Raw genomic sequence first — 16,694 nt, 5'->3', positions numbered from 1 at the left:
AGAATGCTTCAGAACATCACCAGTGGCAGAATTTGTGTAGTAGTGGTTTCCTTTACTAAGTTTTACTAATTTTGGGCCCATCAGAACCATAGTGTTATACATGTTTTGTATCTTGAAGTTTTTAGGCCAGTATCAGCCTCTGCAAAACTCTACATCAACCCGCATGCAGAAACTGAATTAAAAACTCCAAAGCTTGATTGGAATATAGAAGTACAGAATATCGCCATTGAACTAACTAAGCCACAGGTAAGTTATCTGGCTATTTTTATTCTCTATTTAAGGATTATGACATTGCCTATATATATTCAACCAGACAGGTTTGTTAGTTTAATTGCACACAAGTCTAAACTACCTAATGGTAACCCTGGGAAAGTGTGGCAGCTTATTTTTGTCTGTGTTGTAACAGGCATTGCCTGGTGTTGGCTCATGATACTTTCACTGTGGGTTGACTGTGAGTAAGATCCCAGCCGATCTATGTTGAACACTTGTACATTGGCATGTTTCCCACCTATTTGAGGTGTTTTTCCTGCAGGGCTATTATATTGTTTGCCTTTGCCCCACATAAACCTAAATTTAGCACAATGAATCAGGGTTATGCATGCTGAGCATTTTGCTCATATTTTGGATAAGGCAAGCAATAACTTTTTCAATCCAAGTCACAGTGTCTCCTAGTTTATCTTTCTGATTTTTACCATTTTCAGATACGGGCTTTTGTTTAGTATATGAAAACTTCATGCTAATGTATAACTTGATCTTAATCTAATTGAATTTCCTTCGTGCTAATGTTGTACATTTTCTGTCAAGCATCCACATGTGCCTATTAAACCTTAAATTTTCCATAATGTTAAACAATATTCATTTCTGGTAGATAATCAGCGTTATGATGATCTGTATAAAGGCATGTGGTAGTGCTCAGTGTTCCCATAGGACCTAGTTTCTGCATCAGAGACGATGCAAATAAGAGCCTGGTAGTCGCGTGACTTGGCATAATGCAATCTAAACAAGTAGGAATGGCTTTATGCAGCCAAGAGAGGACTATGTATTGGAAGTATTGAAAGTGATTGAGTATGTTCAGGAGAGAACCACGCAGAAGAGCCACACACAGTCATATTTAAAGTTACAGAACTAAATTGCATGTCTTTTTTTTAAGTCCTCGCTTTGAATGTTTTGTAGAAATGTAAGCACCTCACTAGGAAGATGCTAATTACAGTATAAAATAGACTCGGACAATAATGTTCTGTAAGTTTGAGAGGTATATGTAAAACTTGAAGAAACTTACAAAGTTTAAGCAAATAGAATGGACATTTCAATCAAAATACAGCAAAAATGTAAAATTTTAGTGGTGGGCAATTTATTTTAAATTGGTCAACGTGTATTTTTTTTAAATAACCCATGCAAATTAAAGTGAAGTTGAGGTAAATGAATATCAGTGAAATTATAAATGATGTTCATGGAAACCACTGCACCTGAGGCTTTTGAAGCTTTTCCAAGAAACATTAAACAAGAGATTAGTGTAGAGAATAGCTAGTACCTGGTGTAGGAAGTTGGGCTTGATAACATGGGATTCTTCACAGCTATGATTTTGGGGCTGCTGCATGACTGCACTGCAACAAATTAAAAGCTGTATACGTTTTTCAGTTTTATAGTCCTTTTCAGCTGCTTAGAACTTGGTTAAACTTTTGTGTTTAGACTAATGTTTTTCAGGTCTGGTCTAATCAGGTGACCAGACGTCTGATAAAATTCAGTTGTTTGTCTTGCTTTGACGGCGCTCTGGCTCGGCTTTTTTTTTTTTTTGCTTCAGCAGCGCTCCGGACCTGCCCCCCCCCCCATGTGTCCCGATATTTTGTTCATGTCATCTGGTCACCCTAGGTCTAAACCAAGAGTGTAATCTTGTGGCATACTGGCTGTATTACAGAAACAGCATGGGAAATCCAATAAATCTCTATGTGGGTTCCAGTAATACAACTGAGACACATAGGATAGTGCATTGTGGGGAACACACAGAGTGGAAGTGAGGGAAAGAAACCAATTTGAGAAGTCTACCACAGGAAGATGAGCACACTAACTGAAATACAAATTGTGCCTTTTGGTTGTCATTTACGCAACCAAAAGTTTATATTGTGTGTCATGCATGCAGCTCTATACTTTATTACCCCCAGAGCATGCATTTCTGTATATTTCAGGAAAGACTGAAGACCATTAAATAGCTCTAAGTATAACCCGATCTTTGCATGTAATTAAACTTTGTAAACCTGTGGTGGTAAGAAATAATGTTTTGTTTCATATGTGTAGTACCTCAGTATGATTGACCTTCTGGAGTCCATAGATTACATGGTTCGAAATGCACCGTACAGAAAATACAGACCAGATGTACCTCTACATAAAAATGCCAAACAGTGGTAAGTTGTACAGCCTTACAGAAATGCATTAAACTATCAGGATTTGTATTGCATATCCTGAGTAATAAATGCTGGAAGCTTTCATATGGGCCATGACCACTATTCATGCTTTCTCTTAAGGATAAGGATTTGTTACCCTCTTGATTTTACTTTGTTATTAATATGCTTTAAAAATTGATGAGATGGTCTAGGTACTACTTGTCCAATGTTAAGTTCTCACTTCTAAAGTAATGCCCGTACGGAAAACTGTATTTAAATAAGCAGAGACAAGGTGGATGAGCTAATATCTTTTATTGGACCAACACCTGTTGGTGAGAGAGACAAGCTTTTGAGCCATACAGAGCTCTTCTTCAGGACTGGGAAAGGTACTTTGAGCATCACAGCTAAATGCAAGGTGGAACAGATGGTTTAGCATCAGTAGTTAGCACATATTCTAAAGGACCAATCAAGGTAGGGTGGCCTTTGGTCACATAAGCCCTCCCTGCTTCTCCCCCCCCCCCCAACTTAAAAAATGCCAAATTTAATTCTGGAAGTAACAGGGTATGTTCAGAGGAATTAAACACCTTTCTTCTGTACATCATTCACTATTTGTTTAATAATGGAACTTGGGTTCCTAAGAGTTGTATTTCAGTGCTTCTTGAAGACTTACAGGTGAATAAGCTTACCCATTCTCTTCTGTAGAACTTCCTTTGAGCTACTGGCAAAATAGTGATATTCTGAACTCCAAATGGAGAAATGGTTAATAAGTGAACTCCATGTTCTAACTGGAAGTTAAACAGAAAAATGTGGGAACTTGCTATAGCAACTTGTGGGGTCTTCCTTAGAATGTTTAATAGATGAGCTCATTCAAGTTATTAAGGAAGAGGCAGAAGCAATTGATATAGAATGCCATAGCCAGTAGCTTTCTGCAAGCTATTCTAAATGGGTAAGCTAGTGCATTTCAGTCAAAACATGCAAAATGTTCTTCCAGCCCATTTTATTTTGAGCAGTTTGCCTATTGTGCCAAGTTCTGTGTTGCTGGAGTCAAATAGGTTAATTTGCAGTTGGTCCTTGGATGAGACCACTGAACATGAATAATTTGTGATGTGATTTGCTGTTTGTAACATAGATCGAGTACAATAGCAGTTCTTTTTCCATCCAACTTAATGTTGGACTGTATCGCCAGCTTCAGCTTTACCCTATTCAGAGTGAAAATATAGTTAAAGCTTATAGCCTGGTAACTAAAGATGAGGTGAGTTGGAATGCTTGTGTTCAACACTTGTGAAAATCAGACATTGGTTTCAAATTTAATTTATTAAATTAAACAATAACTGGAACAACTCATCTTCTAGTGTAACTCCTAGAGTTGCAACTTGTTCAGATACTATGAACAAAATAATCAAACCTTGATTTACTGGTTTTTTCCCCCCACAATTAAATTTTAAGTTGTAAATCATAAAATGCAGCCAGAAATAATTAATGCAAATGACATTCCTACAGGTGGAAATATGCAGCTAACAGCATTCTTGACATTCATATCAGAAGATGCACTCGCGTGTGGTCATGGAGCAACATGAAACATCATAGGCAGCTTTTGAAGAGTTACAAAAATATGTACAAGAACAAACTAACACAGAGCAAACTATCAGAAGAAACACAACGACAAATTCAGGTACTTGCTATTAATATGGTGGTATATTTGACAGTGGAGTACGTCTTAATGAATATTTTAGTACATGAATATTTTAGTGTATTTTTTGTAACATTCCTCTTGCCAACCAATATGTTAAATTCATTTCTCTCTCATAGAAAAACCTTGCTTAATATTCACACTTGACTAAAACTAAGGGAAAATCTGGAGTAGTATTCTTTACTTCTGCTATGTTTTTTAAAACAAAAATGTTTTAAAATAACGATCAACCTTTTATCTAGGGAGAAGGAGAGCCTGATTCTTCAATGTAAAATGTGTGTTAAGTGTAAAGTCAGGAATAATAAATGAATTTGTGAAATGTACCAAAATAAAATATTAATTTTCACAATTTGGTGTTCAAATAGCACATTAGCCATTTGGATAGTGTCACTTTTTTGAATATTTCAGAAATAGAGCTTAAAACCTGAGGGAGGATGAAATTCTAATCGCTATTACTTTTTCCCCCCATCATTGCAATTCTTGACTTTTTGTTAAAACATACATGGGAAAAGAAAGCTAAGATAATTAATTCTTTAAACTTAGTAAGATAAAGTTGACGGCTGGTTGCTTTCCATACTGCAATTCTGTATGAGTATATTTCAGTGTTCGGCTCCAAAATATCAGAAAACCTCCATATTATTGTTAATATGTGGGCACTATTAAAAAGGATTTGTGAACTTCAGTTATGTTCAACTTCCTGAATTATAGATGAAATGCACTCCCAACATTTATTGAACTGGAAAACTGGTTTATTAAATATTCTATCTACACCTTCCAGTGACCTATTGTAGAGAGATGAATTCTAAAAGGCAGAGGCTAGAAAGGAGACTTAAATGGATTTGTGGAAGTGGATTTGTGGAAGTGGATTTGTGGAATGGATTACTGCAACAATTTTTTTAAGAGGCCGTAAGTTAATTCATCTTGCACTAAACAGGGTATTTATTTCCTTTGTTTAACAGGATCTAGAAAGAGCACTGGACGTTTTCAACATCATTTTAGTAAGACAGCAAGCACAAGTTGAGGTAACAAAATAAACCAGTTTCTAATGTTTAGTAGCAGATATTTATGTATATGAAGTTAAGGCATGGCTTGTGGATATTTTCTAACCTTCAGGAAAGATTAATAGATTCTAGGACTGGAAGGGACCTCGAGAGGTCATCGAGTCCAGGCCCCTGCCCTCATGGCAGGACCAAATACTGTCTAGACCATCCCTGATAGACATTTATCTAACCTACTCTTAAATATCTCCAGAGATGGAGATTCCACAATCTGTGTTTCACTGCTGTAGTCATAGAATATCAGGGTTGGAAGAGACCTCAGGAGGTCATCTAGTCCAACCCCCTGCTCAAAGCAGGACCAATCCCCAGACAGATTTTTGCCCCCGATCCCTAAATGGCCCCCTCAAGGATTGAACTCACAACCCTGCAGGGTTTAGCAGGCCAATGCTCAAACCACTGAGCTATCCCTCCCCCCTTACCTACGTTAAAGAAGCATAGAAGGTAGATGGAGAGGAGCTCTTATATTAAACTGTCCAGCAAAAAGCAAGAATTATAATATATTTTCCTAGTTTGTTGTTCAGTCTTAAATTTGTATGAAGCATTGAGACTTCTAATACTTCTGCTGGCATAGTATCCCATAGTATGATACACCGTGCTGTCATTTTTTCCTGATAATACACCTAAGTATTCCCCTTTCTTTATTCCATTACAGGACTACTTATATTCCTGCATGACCTCCTAAATACTTGATCTCCATCCTTGATGTTATATTCCCCAAATATGTGACTGCTAGATCACTTCTCTTTATCAGCTAGCCAAGCTTATGCCTTCTGAGGCAGAGATGGAAGCAATGAGAGACACACAAGAGTATGGTTAAATGCAGTGATCACAACTTATTAAGCTATTAAACAGCAAGGAACCACTACTTGGCAGGCCTGCTACAGTGCAGAATTTAACTGAGCACCACTAACCTTGTGTTCTACAAACCTGAGTGTATATATATGTAGGCAGTGCCCTCTGTATATCCACTGGCCTAGTTGGAGATCCTGGCATGAAGCCAGAGTCTCAATCTATTCCCTTCATCCATGTTGGATGTAGGAGAGGAGAGAGGAAGGAAATCCTATACTCCGCAAGACTTGGAGGCATATCTCCTCACCGTGCAATGTCATGCATAGGCCCCATGCCCAAGCAGCCCATTGGTTTACGGGGTTTTCACATCTTATCCTTTCTCAACCCATCCATTGCACTGGAACCCACCACAGGGGACGACAGCAATTAGTTTATGTCTACTCTCGCACTGATGAGCAGCTAGAAAGGAATCTGTATTAGGTCAACCAAGAAAATATCTGTACCACGTCCTCCCTAAACCGCTCAGGAGAAGTATACTTAATTCTTCAATGGGAGATCATTGCACCCCTCATTGTGGTAATATACTTACTCGTTTCCCAGTTCACCTCTTGCCTGGTTCATTATTGCTGGTCTGGCGATTCCTTGCCAACCCAGTTTTGGAAGGTTTTTCGACCAGACCCGGGTAACACAAGGGGAAAGGGCTGAAATCTGGCTGACATCTCTCTTTAACATAATGATCAGACTAATACCTTTTGCTGTGCTTAAATCAAAATAATGAATGAATTATGATCACCTGTGAAGGATAAGCACAGCCTGCCTAGGGTAGATGAGTGGGGCCAGCAGGTGCCACAGCATTTTTCTCCTTCCCTGCCATCTCAGGTAGGGAACTTAATTGGAAAAGTCCGAATGGAGTCCCCATGTTTGCCAGACACCTTTTTTGTGCCCAATGAAAAATACTGTGCCCACATACTGAGATATCTATAGGTGTAGCTTTTCCATGTGATCCTGAAAAAGACAGACAATGTATTTAATAATGAAATTTTAAATTGGTGTTACCCATTTGGGGTGGCTTAATATAGGATGTAAACACCGGTCCATGTGTGCTAGCACCTGATAGATTGTATCTCATAAGCACCAGGAGGAGGCTAGGACCCTGTTATGGAACAAGCCAAGAAATGCTGGGCAGAAACAATCCCTACTTCCTCCCACTGCCTGTGAAGGTGTAAGACAATCAGTCAGTCTGACATGAGCCCACACATGCCGTGGCAGCAGAGTGGGTGGGATGAGCTCAGATGCTATTAGCGATAGCCCCCCTGGGAAGGAAGGGGAGAGGAAATAAACACAAGCTAGAGTTCCCCCCTGCTTTCCTTTTCTCCCACCCAAAATGGTGGGAGGTGGTTGGTGGTGCATGTGTCATCACTGCCCCCAGTCGTATCAGTTACACATCTCGGTAGCAAGATGAGCACTTAGGTACTCTGTGAATAAAGATGATGTCGTTTTCTCCAGTTTTTTTGCTCTTTGTTGTAATTGTTCCAATTTTTAATATCTTTCTTTTAACGCAGTGCCCAGAATTGAACGTAGTATTCCAGGATCAGTTATACTGGAGCCATATGTAGGTTGTCTTGGGCTCAACAAGGGATAATGTGTTACCCACACCACGCCTCTCTGTTCCATGATATGATGCATTTGTTTATAGGGCTTGATCTCGAAAGATGCAGAAAAGTCTGGCAATCTGGCAAAGTATTTTTTTCTTTGCTGACTGTCCTATTGCAAAGTCTTTTCTATCTTTTAGGGCTTGTCTATACTTACCACGCTGGTTCGGCGGCAGGCAATCGAACTTCTGGGTTCGATTTATCGCGTCTTGTCTGGACGCGATAAATCGAACTCAGAAGTGCTCCCTGTCGACTCCGGTAATCCTGCTCGCCGCGAGGAGTACGCAGAGTCGACGGGGGAGCCTGCCTGCCGGGTCTGGACGGCGGTAAGTTCGAACTAAGGTACGTCGACTTCAGCTACGTTATTCACGTAGCTGAAGTTGCGTACCTTAGTTCGATTTGGGGGTTTAGTGTAGACCAAGCCTAAGTCTGCTATGAGTCCTCAGATAAACTAAACATAGCCTATGTGTTTATAGTGCTATAATGAGAGGAAACCATTGATGTAGTTTAAATTTGCCAAGCATTTATGCTAAAGGTAGCTGAAGAACTAATGTAAGACATAACTTTAAATTGCAAGTTCTTTGGGCTAGGGACAGTTACTTAAAATTTGAGGTAATAGAGTCTTACTGCTGTGACAAAGTTCCTCCTCTGCCTTGGTGGGTTCTGCGCTTTCTGGCGGATTTGCTCACCTTAGAGGTTCACAGCAGTCCTCAGTTTGGCTCCTTTTGTTAGTGGCACAAACCTGTTGTTCACTTGGCTAACCTCATCATTGGCCAGCATGGGGAAAGGGAGGAGAACAATCCCCGCAGTCTCTGCTGACCCACCTAGTGGGTTGGGGGATAGGCCAGCGACCTTCCCTCTGGTGGGACCCACAGTCCAGGTCCCCATCTCTTGTCTTAAATAGGGAGTTGAGGCAGATGGGGGGAACCCGGGCCCGCCCTCTACTCCAGGTTCCAGCCCATGGCCCTGTGGATTGCAACTGTCTACAGTGTCTCTTGTAACAGCTGCGTGATAGCTACAACTCCCTGGGCTACTTCCCCATGGCCTCCTCCCAACACCTTCTTTGTCCTCACCACAGGATCTTCCTCCTGATGTCTGGTAATGCTTGTACTTCGCAGTCCTTCAGCAGTACGCCTACTCACTCTCAGCTTCTTGTGCCTCTTGCTCTCAGCTCCTCACACGCGCCTCACTACTGAAGTGAGGTCCTTTTTAAAACCAGGTCCCCTGATTAGCCTGCCTGTCTTAATTGATTCTGGTAGCTTCTTAATTGGCTCCAGGTGTCCTAATTAGCCTGCCTTAATTGGTTCCAGCAACTTCCTGATTGTTCTGGAACAGTCCATTATCTTACTCAGGGAAAAGGGACCTGCTTAATCTGGGGCTAATATATCTACCGTCTATCACTCTCCTATAGCCCCTCTTCCGGCTCCTTCAGAACCTCTTATTGAGGTTCTGGCTGCACTTTTCCCCGCACTTATTTCTTTATGCACACCAGATCTGAGGCCTCAGGAAGTCACGGGACCATCTCCTTAACCTTCTCCTAGCCATGGCCCAGGTGGCCATTCGTAACACCAGGGAGAGGAGGTTGGCGGGGGCGGGGGCTGTGACCGTGGAGCCGTTTTTCGTTCTTTCATCCATTCGCATATCTGGGCAGAGTTCCTCTCGCTGGCTCTCTCGATGTTTTTGAGGAGCAGTGGGTGCTGTCTGGGGTTCTCTGCTCGGTGTCCCCTTCCGGTTCCTTAGTTTTGGCCCTTTGACCCCCACGCCTTTTCCTGTTGTTGCCTTTGTTGTCTCCCGAACTCAGTTGGGTTCTGGGTTTAGTAGCCCCTCCCTAGGCTGGAGGAGGGGCTTTCAGCAGTGGGCGAGCTAGTGCTCGCCCATGTCCTGGTACTCAAAAGGATCACTCTCCTGTAGCCATCTGGCCTGACCCTGTCACACTGCTTACAACCTAAAAGTGGAAATATGAATAAAATAAATTAAAATGGTAGAACTATCACGATGGATTTATAGCAAACCTGAAAAAGTCTCTAAACTATATTAACAGTATATAGATGTTAGGGCCAGAAGTTGTCCTTCCGTTCCTTTATCTCCCTTGCTTTAGTTTTGTTTGTAGATCTCGCTTGATTTGTTTGCAATTAGATTGGAACCTCTTTGGAGCAATGGATTACAAGTAGATAAAGGGCACAACACAGAATAAATGTCATGTTAAGCAATGAAGCATTTTTTCCCCTTTAAAATACGGAGACTAATGTAATTGACGCTTCCATCTTATGCTGGGACTTAGTCTCTGATCTTTCTCATTACTGAAAATGCCTGTACATCATTTGATGTATCCATTGTTTTTTTTCTGGGAATACAAAAGTTAATACGCAATGGTTCTAACATTTATGTTAATTTAACTAATTATCTTTGGTTTGTAGGTGATAAGATCAGGGCAGAAATTGCTGAGGAAGAAATCTGCTGATGGAGAGAAGAAAGGTGGAGGATGGTTTAGTGGGTTCTGGGGTAAGAAGGAATCTAGAAAAAAGGAAGATGAAGAATCAACAGTTCCTGAAAGTAGGTTTGAATTTAAATAGGTCATTCTCACATGAAGCTTAACAAATAGTACTAATATTTAATTCACTTGTGGGTAGGTGACTGTCTGTCCTTGGGTATAGGAAAATGGAGTGCACTGTTTTCTTGTTTTTAATTTTGGGTCTCTGCTGTTATATCACTGAATAGCTAGTAGTAATTCAGTGAAAACACAGTAATAAAATATGTCAGCAAATAAGCTGTGGCATCTTGTAAATGATGTATGAAAATTTCAGAAGTGCATTATAAAGAAAAAAATACTGAGTTATTTATGATAGTTGTAAAAGGCAAGTATTCACTAGCAAGTTCCTCTAGTGACAGTTGGCTGTTTGGGCCAGGAATTCTTAGGGCAGTGTTTCCCAAACTTGGGACGCCGCTTGTATAAGGAAAGCCCCTGGCAGGCCGGGCCAGTTTGTTTACCTGCCGCGTCCGCAGGTTTGGCCGATCGCGGCTCCCACTGGCCACGGTTCGCTGCTCCTGGCCAATGGGAGCTGCTGGATGTGGCGGCCAGTAAATCTCTCGGCCCACGCCACTTCCAGCAGCTCCCATTGGCCTGGAGCAGCAAACCGTGGCCAGTGGGAGCCGCGATCAGCCGAACCTGCCGACGGGGTAGGTAAACAAACTGGCCCGGCCCGCCAGAGGCTTTCCCTACACAAGCGGCGTCCCAAGTTTGGGAAACACTGTCTTACGGTATTGCATGGTGCCTAGCACAATGGGGTCTTGATCACAGCAGGGGCTTCACTGTGCCACTGTGATGCAAGTAATTTTGGCGAGCTTACACTATGTAGGTATATATCACTTACTAGCCTGTGGTAGGGGAATATGAGTCACATTGCATAATTTATTATCTTTTTGAGAAATACTTCAAAGCAGAAATTAAATTAAGTGCCCTGGCAGCATGTGGTGTTAACGTATATTAATTAAATTATGTTTTTCCTGTACCACTTATGGGTACTAATGTGAATTTGAAATTTTTTTTTTTAAAGCCATTGATGACCTCATGACCCCAGAAGAAAAGGCTAAGCTCTTTACTGCTATTGGGTATAGTGACAGCTCTCACAACTTGACTTTACCTAAGAAGGTAAACTGAATATTTTTAATGAAAGAAAAACAAAAACTTTGTTGTCCTGGTATACATCAGTAATACAGGAGTGATGTTAGGAATGACTATATTTTGAGTGCCAATCGTTCATTGATACTGATCTGCCAAATATATATTCACTGTGAGTTCATATTCACAATCTGTAGACTAAAAGATCATTATATTGGGCTGTATAAACATCTGGGCTTGTTGAGATTTTGGTGTCCAACAGTCAAATGCATCCAGACAAATCAGTCGCTTGATGTTACTATCAAGATGTCAAAATCATTCATGTGTGATCTTTATTCCCAAAATTATGTGGAAATGGGTAATGGGAGCAGAATGAACTGAAAGATAAACTTGCTGCTTAAAAAAGAGGAAAAATAAAAAGTTTGCTGTAAATGGGGAAAACAAAACAAATTCCAACAAACAAAAAAACTAAAAATAGTTTGACCTCTTCAGCATCTCTCTTGCTGAGTGTTGGAGGGAAGAACTTAAATTTGTGTTAAACTTAGAATCCTATGGTAATTAAGTGAAATAAATATGTATTTAGGTCAAATGTCAGTATAGTATTGTTGATGTCTTGGGTCAACGGCTAACCAATATTCAGAGCTTGGCAGGGTTGTTCGTGTTAGGATGAGAAATTGATTATATGAGTCAGGTGTATATTCACTGTGTAATTTTGTTGGGTTAAAAAAATATATGCACAAGGTGCTGTTTCCATGACCACAATAGAAACAAACAGCAATAAGCTATTGGATTGCTAAGAAATCCCCAAGTCTGCCACTCCAGCTAGTTATGTGCACAAGAAGCTCACATGGCCAAAAAGCCATAATTACTCCAGGTAAGAAAGAGGACAGCTTAGGCTAAAACCTGTCCTGGTTTACTGGTGAAGTACAGACAGCAATTAGAAATTAAAAAGCAATGCACAAAAAATGGAAAAAAGAGGAAATAGATAGTAATGAGAATAAGTTAGAAGTTATGAAGTGTAGAAAGTTGATAAGGGAAGCTAAAGACCTCAGGGAGAAATCCATGGCTTGTAGGGCAAAGGACAATGAGGAATTTAAATATATTAGGAACAGAAGAAATCCTAACAGTAGTATAGACTCATTACTAGATAGAAACAGTAAAATTAATGATACAAAAAGGCCGAAGTTTCAATAAATATTTTTGTTCTGTATTTGGAAAGAAGCAGGATAATGTACTAGAATCATAAAACATCTGCTAGAGATGAACCTTTTTAAATCCGCAAGCCCAGGTAACTTGCACTAAAGGGTCCTAAAAGAGTTGGCGGAGATCTCGGTCCTGCTGACATGAATTTTTTTAATAGATCTTAGAATACCTAGGAAATTCCAGAAGACTGGAAGAGTGCTAATTTTGTGCCAATATTCAAAAAATTACAAACTGTATGACCCAGCTAACTGTGGACTGACTAGCCTGACATCAGTCCTGGCCAAAATAATAGAAAAGCTGATTTGGGATGCGGTTATAAACAATTAAAACATAGGAATATAAGTAATGCTAGTCAGTATGATTTTTATGGAAGAGAGTTCTAATCCAACTTCATTTAAATGTTTGAGACTACCAGTTTGGTTGATAAAGTTAACTGCATAGATGTAATGTACTTAAACTTATGCAAGTCATCTGTCTTATTACCAAACAATGTGCTAATTATTTAATAGACTTACACGCTGTCAATATAGCACATATTAAATGAATTAAGAATTGGTCAACTGACAGATTTTAAAAAAGCAGTTGTCAGTGGGGAATCATTATTGAATAGGGCCATTTGTAGTGGAAATCACTGCTGATAAAATTTGTAGTTATCACAAAGATTGGCAGAGCAGTAAATAATGTGGACGAGGCAGTTGTACAGATGGATAAGATGGGCCCATTCAAACAAAATGTGTTCGAATGTAGCCAAATGCACTTATACATCTAGGAACAAGGAATGTAGGTTCTACTTAGAGAATGTGGGGTTGAATCCTGGGCAGATGTAACTCTGAAAAGGATTAAGGGGTCGTAGTGGACAAGCAACTGAACATGAGCTGTGGCAAAAAGCTAGTAGGATCCTTGGATATATAAACAGGGAAGTAATGAGTATGGATGTGACTTTACCTTGGTATATGGGATTGGTGAGACGGATGCTGGAATACTATGTTGAGTTCCGGTGTCCACATTCTTTTAAAAAGAATAATGAAAAAATCAGAGCAAATGCCACCAGAATAATTGGAGGGCTGAAGAAAATGTTGTTGTACTTTGATTTACAGCATATTACTTGACATAAGAACCTTACAGTAAATCAGAGAGCTTCAAATATACAAAATATTGTTCTTGGCAGCTCTACCCCTTTGGCACATAGTGGACTAGCCATTTATGTATTTGTGATATTGTAGATATACAGAAGTTCAGCAAGTGTGATCTATTTGAATGTGACTTTTTTTGTCCTGAAGACTTGACTAGAGATCTTAGTACTGTAATCTGAGTTGTAACTTCTCATAAGTGAAAGAATGCTCATGAGAGATGGAAAGCAGCCTGAAACAGTAATCTTCTATTTTTCTCAATGAAGTGTTCACCCTCAAGATGGAACCTGAATACTCTTAACCCTGTTAACTATTTGACTGCTGATCATTTCATCTTGCTCTGTTGATCCTCTCAGAGGTTTGTTGATGCTCCAGTAGGGGTTCAAAAATATACCATTGGAAATTGTGCATAATGCAAACATAAACATGCAGAGATTAACTTGGAAGTGATTACTTCACTATATGAAGTATGCAACATCTTACTGAGTAGAAAGTGAAGGCACATCCACCAAAAAAAAATTGCAGGGCAGTATCACAAGAAAATGTTCGTACTTTTACAAGATTGATTCTGTAAGCTTTGAAGGACACAGCCATTCCGAAAATCTCCCGGACTCTTTGTGGCCATAGCAGAGATAATTAAGGGACAGCACATTTTCCACCATGAGGATCTCAAAATGGGTCTCAGGATGCATTACAGTCTATGAACTAGTAGGATGATCCCCACCAGCTGGCATACAAGCCCATTCCATAAGAGCACAAGCATAAGCTACCGCTGCACTCCATGACATGCCCCTCTTGGACATTGGTAAAGCGGCCACATGGAGCTCGGTGTATTCCTTCTCTTCTCATTATGCTTTGGTGCATGATTTGGCAAAGGATGCTTCGTTTGGTACGGCGGTCCTTCATTCTGTGGTTCTGTCATCCTCCTCGCACCCTCCTATATAGGTACTGCTTGTCAATCACCTCAGTGGAATACAATAGGGACCATCACTCGAAGAAGAAGGGGAAGTTACTTACCAGTTACTGGAGGTTCTTCGAGATGTTTGGTTCCTATATGTATTCCAGACACACACCCCTTCCCCTCTGCTGTGGATCTGAGACGTCTACGGTGGAGAAGGAACTGGAGACGTGATTGGTCTGCCCTGCCCTTTATTGCCTCGGGTGAAACCAAGTGGCAGTGCAAGGGTGCATGTGCAGACCGACGGACACTATTTTCAAAAGCTCTAGCTCCAGGGGCATGAAGCATGCACATTACCCTCAGTGGAATATAGGTAGGGACCACACATCTTGAAGAACCTCCCATTCTGTAGAAGAGTCTTTCACACAGGGAAAAACATTTATTATTGAATGAGGGAATCTTTGGTGGTAGCAGTACTCTGTCAGTATACTCCATGTACATTGCTACCCTCTTGATTTCTCTCTCCACACTGGTAGTCCTGTTCCTTAGGTTAGGGCTGCTAGTCATGTACGCAGAAGAATGTACAGGTTACATAACTGTTTCTTTTCCATGTTTATATGGCAAGGAACGTTCCAATCCTACTTTTTTTTGTTTCAGATAAAGAGAAATCATTTCCTATTGTTCTCAAAAAGGAAAAGTGTTCTCCGATTGTTATGTGGATGCATTCAAACATAGGTCCCAGGAAGTAATCCAGTAACTTTGATTTACATAATCTTTCTTGCTACTGAGACTGACATACATATGTGTAAATTATTCAAATCATGAATCAAAGTTAATGATCACAGCTAGTAATTATATCTTTTGAGTTCAACTAGCCATGGGATTAGGAGTTGCCTGGCTATACTGGATTTCCATCAAAGTAGTATGTCTACATCTCGAGTAAAAATAATTACTGTTAGATGGAATTGATGTCCGTTCTTTCAGAGAAAGGAAATACCTCAGTAACTTTTTTTTATTATTATTTTAAACTTGGAGAGGGAGGATGATGATTGAATTCAGGGGACTATAACACAGGTTTCAGGCAATATGTTGGGCCACTGGATTGGCTACACTAAAACTATATAAAACAGTGGAATATGTGGTAAATATACGAAAATAGAAATTATCATGAAGCATTTGTGCAAAGACTCCTAATCTTTTTTTATCTCCCCAACTAGTATGTTGCTCATGTAATGACACTGAAGCTGTTAAGTACTTCTCTTACAATTAAAGAAGACAAGGATGTGCCAGAGACTCTTAAAGTACAGATAATTGATCTAAGCACGAAAATATCTCAGAGACCAGGAGCACAAGCACTTAAGTAATTACATGTTTGCTTTTTCATATTTCTGTGAACAGTGATCAATTATATTTTCAATGTGCTAATTTCCACTATGCTTATCCCTTTTTGAAATTAATGATTCTTGAACAAAGCAATATGTTGTGTATGACTCTCCTGATTACATTTTCTCAGATTTTTTTTACATCTTAAAACTTTTTTGTAGGTAAATGAAGTTTTAAATATTGATTTTAAAAAACAAAGTTGAAGGAATGAGCCGTACTGGCTTGCCTAATAAAGGCCTCTTTTGGAGCCCTGCTTCATTCAATGTTTAACATACATTGCCTTTTTTTTAAGCTAGCCATTCGTACATGTGCAGCTTGTCTTCAAACCATATTTTGTTAAAAAGTGCTAAAAGTAATACCAAGCCTGGCTCCACAGTCAATGCCAAATGCTCTGGCCAGAGTGCCCCTCCTGCCTCTTCTCCCCCCCGACCCCCATGTTAAGTTGGTTACCTTGATTGTCACTTATTCAGCTAAAGGTAAATACTGCTTTGCACATAGTTCTGTTTCACCTGAAAATCTCAAAGCACTTAACAGAGGATTAACCCCGCTTAAAGGGTGACCTAATCAAATACAGAGATTTGAAATTATAGGTATGATGATGGACAGCATGGCCTGTGTCCAGTATATGGGTCTATCCTCAGCTCAGAGTTAATTTCCCAGCTCTGCCACAAACTTCCTATGGAATCTTCACCAAGGAACTAATACACTCTCTCCCTTAGTTGCTGCATCTGAAAAATGAACCTGTGCACACTTTTTCTAATTCAAGTTAGCATATTGGTGGTGAGAGTAGGAGAAGTAATTTTAACAGATCCTGTTTTTTCCCCACTTTTCTTTTATGCAGAACCCAATTTCACAGAATATCTGTTTAAAATATTCTGTAATGTGGTTTCATTG

General features: G+C 40.0%; 1 protein-coding gene across 8 annotated transcripts in view; it reads left to right on the top strand.

The window, feature by feature from the left end:
• VPS13C (vacuolar protein sorting 13 homolog C) overlaps positions 1-16,694 on the top strand; it is a 213,820-nt gene that overhangs the window by 49,777 nt on the left and 147,349 nt on the right. For 7 of the 8 annotated variants that reach the window (XM_065558347.1, XM_042853814.2, XM_005285023.5 and 4 more), the window contains 7 exons: positions 119-246; positions 2,293-2,399; positions 3,879-4,050; positions 5,028-5,090; positions 9,985-10,120; positions 11,122-11,216; positions 15,635-15,777. In XM_065558347.1, the coding sequence (XP_065414419.1) occupies positions 119-246; positions 2,293-2,399; positions 3,879-4,050; positions 5,028-5,090; positions 9,985-10,120; positions 11,122-11,216; positions 15,635-15,777 (844 nt within the window). Of the gene's footprint in view, positions 1-118; positions 247-2,292; positions 2,400-3,878; positions 4,051-5,027; positions 5,091-9,984; positions 10,121-11,121; positions 11,217-13,796; positions 13,878-15,634; positions 15,778-16,694 lie in introns of those variants that run through there. The other variant, XM_065558348.1, reaches the window with a different exon arrangement.

This window comes from Chrysemys picta, chromosome 10 (assembly GCF_011386835.1).
Source record: "Chrysemys picta bellii isolate R12L10 chromosome 10, ASM1138683v2, whole genome shotgun sequence".
NCBI lineage: Eukaryota > Metazoa > Chordata > Testudines > Emydidae > Chrysemys > Chrysemys picta.
The sequence above is the reverse complement of the archived record's forward strand: the minus strand, read 5'-3'. Positions and strand labels throughout refer to the sequence as shown.